Below are 6,045 nucleotides of genomic sequence, written 5' to 3'. Positions count from 1 at the left end.
TTTGGAAGTGTTTTTCTGCAAGTCAAAATTTTTGGTTTTTCTCAATTACAGTCGATACTCTGCTGAAATTTTTACAAGATTTGCGGAAAAATCCAAATGGTCAAAATTTACTTCAAAGAAAAGTTTTTAATTCCTACCAAAAGTGCTCGCCACCTTCAAAAGAAGTAAAATTTGTTTTAAAATCCCTTGTAGTGTATTTAATAGATTATCAGTAGACGAAATTCGGTAATTCATTAAGTATACTATGGGATCATGTTATGCCTTACAGAAGAGTAAGGTGTGACACATTTTGTCAGAGATTTAATTCAAAGAGGTGATCTTCGAGTCTCCCACATCTCCTCTAAAGATCAGCTTATTGATTTTCTAACTAAACCATTGTCCAAGCAGCAATTCTAACTCAACGAATCCAAGATTGGTCTCAAGAATGATTCCTCAATCTTGCGGGAGAGTGTTAAGGATATCCCTATCTTAGATTCAAGTTCGGGAAAAGATTAGATGAAAGATAAATCTCAATCACTTTGACTAATTCAAATAATTTATGATGTAACAAATTACATTCAAATTTAAGTTACTTGTTTATAGGATTCTGTTGTAACTAAAAGCTCATCTTATACCTATTAATACCTCAGCAGTTCAAGTAAAGAAATCAAGTTCTGATCATTCTATTTTTACAAGTAATTTACATCTAGAAACTAGAATTCATTCAAAATTTTAGTATAATTTCAATTCGATTCTTCAATATTTTGGTTTCAATTTAATTCAATTCTCCAAGTTTGATTTTGGTTTGATTTAGTATGCTTCCTTTTCAAACTTTGATTTCATGTGTATTCATATAAGGTGAGCAATTTCAATTTTGATTTGAAGTCTATCTAGAAATCAGAATCTATTCAAACTTTTATATAATTTCATTTTGATTCTTCAATGTTTTGGTTTCGATTTAATTCAATTCTCCAACTTTGATTTTAGTTTAATTATACTTTCAATTCAAATTTTAATTTTTGAAATATATTTATGCAATTATCTATGCATAAATTCACACTTGAATTATCATTTAAGCTATAAAGTTGGATAAATTATAATAAATTAAACAATAATTAAAATATAAAAAAATTAACGAAATTAATCAGACTGAAGCATGAATACTTCTATCTTTTTAAAGGGATCTAAACTCTCTACCATAAGTAAAGTTTACAAATCAATGCATCAAACATTTTTTATTTGATTTATTTCCTCCAAAATATAATAGCTTGCTGATTTTATCATTTAATTCAAATTAATTTTGCATTATTAGTTTAATGCAAATCTTCACATAAAAAAACACTTTTTTTTATCTGACTTTAAACTCTTTTATCTTAATCCTTAAGTGTTGTTTTTTTTTTTTCCTCTCTCTAACTTTTAGAGAAAGATTTTGTTTGTTCGTTTACCAGAGCATCAAATGGTTTCTTAGCTTGGCTTATCTTGGTGGTTATGCTTGTTTCATCTTTGTTTTGCAGCAATTTGAGTATCCTTATGCCTTGCATAACCACTGACAGGGTGAAGCTCCTGCTGTGTGAGATGTGGTGTGTGCAGATGCTCTTCTTTGGGTGGCCAAATCCTCTGTCAAGCTGAACACCCGTTTAGTCTAGTGTTTTTTTTCCTCCTTTTCTTTTGGGTTCCAAGCCTGTATTTAAAAGGCTAATTTGCAGGGCTTTTTCGAGAAACCTTTTGTATTCTGGATCACGGACCTGTAACCATGCTTCAATGAATGGAATTTTATCTCTCTAAAAAAAAAAAAGAAAACCCCAACTACATCTCATTTTAGAAGTGCTCACTAGGTATTTGGTAATGCTCCTAACTTACATCCGTTTTCCTGCTGTGAGAACAAACGGAAAAAACAATTATTTTTTGAATTTTTTTTAATATCTATAATATACGAGTCAGAATTATAATAAAATATACTTCTATAATATATATATATATATATATATATATATACACACACACCTTTTGAATTGGGCTAGTGCTGTGGACAGATCAAAGACCCACAAAACAAAATGGCGCAGCAACCCGCCCACACCTATGGCGCCAGCGGCCGAACGATAGAAGAATGCCAGGATATGATTCGACGAAGTCTCAGAAGTAAATTCTTTCTGTTTTACTCATCCATTTTAATTTTTCACAAGTATGACTAGGGTTTAGGGTTTTAAAATGCAGTTAAGCCATTTGATTTCTTCGAATATTTGAGAAAAATGGAATCTATGGTTGCAATTTGTGTAATACCAAGATTAAACTGCTTATAGAGTTCATTTATTGATGCTTTTTCTTTTAGCTCCGATTGTGAAATTTTTGAAGGAGCATTTGGAGAAAGCAGGGTGTGGAGTTGGGGACAATTTCATTAAGGCTGTTAATTGTGATAAGAAGATTAGTGGTGGTTATGTTCGTGGTGAAGGGGTAACATTGCTTTGCTCATTCCGTGGATTGTATTTCATTTGTGTAATTTAAACTTTTTCCCTCCTATCCCATGTTTGAAATCTCCAGTATGTGATGTAAATTCACACTTCATTTTCATTGGGACTTCAATGCGATCAATAGTTTTGTATGCGCTGAATTCTGATTGAAATAATTTTTTTTTTTCGAATTATATGATCTGTCTATGAAGAATGTAGTTTCTAGTAATTTTGAATTGAATGGCCTGTTTTTTTATCAATTTTATCAACTTCTTATCCTCTTTGGTCTAATTTTCCCCATTTGTGTGTCTATAATTTTCTGTTGACAATTAATGCTCTATTCTTATATTTCTTTGGTTGTGCTTTGTAAGATAATGGTGTGCAGTAATCACATGAACATTCAAGATGAGGTCAACCAAGTGGTTATACATGAATTGATTCACGCATACGATGACTGCCGCGCTGCAAACTTGGACTGGTCTAATTGTGCCCATCATGCCTGTAGTGAGGTGCGAGCTAACAATTACAAACAACTGAGTCTTATTTGCATCTTTTGTTTCATGGAGTTGTTTTGCCATTTATTTTACTCTAGCCATATGGTTATGCACATGAATCCTAGTGCATCAATGACTCGTGAACATATTTTGTTTATTTATGGTCATATATATTTATTCAAAATAATAATTGCATAATAAATGTAGGAGCTTGATAATGATGACAATGATGTAGACTGTTCTATCATAAATTATTGAATGATAAAATAAATTGTACGAATGATCCTTTTTTAAGGAAAAAAAAGTTTAAATGAATCTAGATTAATTGAATTATGTACTCCGAACCTTTCTTTTTGAGGTCATACAGCTGGAGTAACTTGCACAATATTGGTGGTTAAAGTTTTTGAATGCATCTCTATAAAAGTGTCCGCTTCTTTCATTTCTATGTAAAATCTTACAATATTTATTTCATATTGGTTGAGGGAGGTTGGAATATTTAGGTCAATTATTAATATGTTTGGGTTAATAGTAATTTACATGCATGCCTAATAACATAGTAATAATTATATAGTCTGAGGTAATATATCATATTATAGATTTGATACTTAGTTCCTTTTTCTTCTATCATTTATGTGTTACAGATTCGTGCTGGCCATCTAAGCGGAGATTGCCACTATAAAAGGGAACTGCTGCGCGGTTACATGAAAATAAGAGGTCATGAGCAGGTGAGTTTTAGATTCTTTAAAAAGATTTAGATATAAACTCAAATTTAATGTTTATCATTTTCCTTGTCATGCAAGTTTGTAATATCTTTCAACCAATGAGAAAAAAAAAATTGAACCTTTAAATATTCTGTGAAAAATTGAATCTTTCCATCTCTAAGGACCACTCTAGGAGCAGACGAAGATCCCTGGCCTTCATAATTAATTGTAGAAATAGCTTGGATATTTGTTTTTTCTCGCAATTTCAAGGTTGAGAAGAACCTATTTGTTTGTGGTTTGGTGGCAGTGCTGTTTTGAGTTGGGCAGAATTCAACATATAAATTTTTTCTTGTTTTCATTGGAACATGAAATGCGGAGCTACTATAGAATAGTGGGAAAAAACCTTTCTGTTTTCTTTATCAATCGTCTGGTTTGTTTGGCAATTCCCATCTGAAAGAAATTGCTGACAATGACATGTATCAGATTTGAGTGCTAAATTTCAATTACTCTTCTTGATCTTTTGCTTTATTCCAGTGCTTGATGCCTGTCTGGAGATGGGAATAAATTTCCAATGAAAAGAAACTATATTTGAGCAAGGAGTTTGAAGGAACAAAGGGGAATGATAATTTAGAATAGAGTCTGATATTGCATCATCTTTGAACTATTAAGCTCTGTTTTAATTAATAATGCTGTAGAGAGCTACTTGCTATTAGCCCTCTGAATCTAGAGAGTATGATGGCCCAAACTGTAATGATGACTTTTGTCTTAACAGAGGGCTTCAAAGAAGATTAGATATATAAAGTGATGCATTACATGTTATCCCTCCAGAAGAGGACCTTGTTATGATCTACTTAATTTTAGAGCTGAGCTTGAATATAAGAACTGCAATCAGACAGGTCTTCTTATCTCTCATTATAGACACTTACTAGTTTGTATATCTAATAGCAAAGCATACTTTGTCAATGGAAAATTTGCCACCCAACCCAATATATGTGGAAAGGAAATAACTGCCTTATAAAACAGGGAAATGCATCACATTTCTCTCTTTTCTTTTCCCCTTTGTAGTCTTGTCTTGCTTTTTTCTTCTGCTTGTTTAATATGTTCTTCAAATGATAGAATATTTCTCAAGTTTTCAATGTTAAATTTGAAGGAATGTGTGAGAAGAAGAGTGATGAAATCAGTGATTGCCAACCCATACTGCTCAGAAGCAGCTGCAAAGGATGCCATGGAAGCTGTCTGGGATGTCTGCTACAATGATACAAAGCCATTTGATAGGGCTCCTTGAATCATGTTGCTACTCCGTATTGTTTTCTTTAAATGATATCAAGGAAGACCCTGGCTTTCAAAGGCTCAGGAACAAGCCCTATGTGCTCAACACAATATTCAATTCTTTCAGAAGTTATCCTCATTTTTCTCTTTGACATGCAACGATACCAAGGGGATCTTTCTATTTATGAACATTACACTGCTGTCCACACTAATGATTGATATCAAAAGAAAAGCCCTTCTTTCTTTCTTTTATTTTTCCCTTATGGCTGGATTAATCAGATGCTACTGTGATTTGAGTGGTTGATGATACAATGTGCAGAACCAATATATGCTTGGAAAATGAGTGAACAATGAAAATACAGCTGTTTTTATTTAATTTTAGTGAATGATATGCGTTGCTCTCATAAATTTTAACTCGTTTTCTGTTTGATAATTCCACGGCAGTATTTTTAATCGGGTAGTAAGCTACTAGTTATATATATTTGTCCCCTTTTGGTTGGGGGCAGATGGCGCGAGGGGCCAAATTGAATTTGAAGTATATTTTGGGTGAGAATAATATTTGGCCTCTCCTTTCTTCCTCATATTCTATTTCCATTTTATTTTTATGTATTTCCCTGGTTATGTTGCTCTGCCAACCAATAATGGGGCAGTTGGTTATGTTGCTCTGCCAACCAATAATGGGGGCAATTGTCAAGCAACTCTAACTATAGGCTTCTGGGTTTACTGAGACTTCTCCCGTTTGAGTCGCTTATGAAACCTTTTCTCATTTGTGCTGTTGGCTTCTGTGACGTGGTTAGGTGATGTCAACTAAGAGTGAACGTGTAAGAGCATGATTAGATAATGCATGCCTATTGCCAGGAAGTTGATTGCTTAATTAGCTTGATTACTATATTCTCAGAGAGGACCATGTGTTTGAGTAAAATTTCATTTGTGAAGTAGCCAATTTTGTTTATAAAGCTCATGGTTGAATCTGGTCTCCAGTTTTGTAGTTGTACAATGTCAATGGGATTGGCAGAATTCATTTCAATGGACCACATGATGGCCAGCGGCACCGCTTAAATCTTTTTGAAAATTTTTACACTTTAGAAACTTAGAAAGAACAAAAAGAAACCCCAGCATGTTATGCACACAACCCTATTTGCATTAGCTAGATTC

The 6,045-nt window shown here is 33.0% G+C and overlaps 1 protein-coding gene across 1 annotated transcript; it reads left to right on the top strand.

The window, feature by feature from the left end:
* The first annotated feature begins 1,961 nt into the window (after positions 1-1,961).
* Positions 1,962-5,266, top strand: LOC110656591 (mitochondrial inner membrane protease ATP23). Its single transcript, XM_021813452.2, has 5 exons — positions 1,962-2,118; positions 2,309-2,430; positions 2,798-2,935; positions 3,562-3,645; positions 4,772-5,266. The coding sequence occupies exons 1-5, from the start codon at positions 2,034-2,036 to the stop codon at positions 4,904-4,906; spliced, it is 564 nt and encodes a 187-aa protein (XP_021669144.1). The 5' UTR covers positions 1,962-2,033; the 3' UTR covers positions 4,907-5,266.
* Positions 5,267-6,045: the final 779 nt, after the last annotated feature.

This window comes from Hevea brasiliensis, chromosome 15, assembly GCF_030052815.1.
Source record: "Hevea brasiliensis isolate MT/VB/25A 57/8 chromosome 15, ASM3005281v1, whole genome shotgun sequence".
In the NCBI taxonomy this organism is placed as follows: domain Eukaryota; kingdom Viridiplantae; phylum Streptophyta; class Magnoliopsida; order Malpighiales; family Euphorbiaceae; genus Hevea; species Hevea brasiliensis.
The sequence above is the reverse complement of the archived record's forward strand: the minus strand, read 5'-3'. Positions and strand labels throughout refer to the sequence as shown.

Bases quoted from the DNA above. Each gene is read 5' to 3' on its own strand.
- LOC110656591 (XM_021813452.2), top strand. From the start codon at position 2,034: ATGGCGCAGCAACCCGCCCACACCTATGGCGCCAGCGGCCGAACGATA. The intron at 2,119-2,308 runs GTAAATTCTTTC...TTTTTCTTTTAG, and splicing joins GATTCGACGAAGTCTCAGAA to CTCCGATTGTGAAATTTTTG. The intron at 2,431-2,797 runs GTAACATTGCTT...GTGCTTTGTAAG, and splicing joins GTTATGTTCGTGGTGAAGGG to ATAATGGTGTGCAGTAATCA.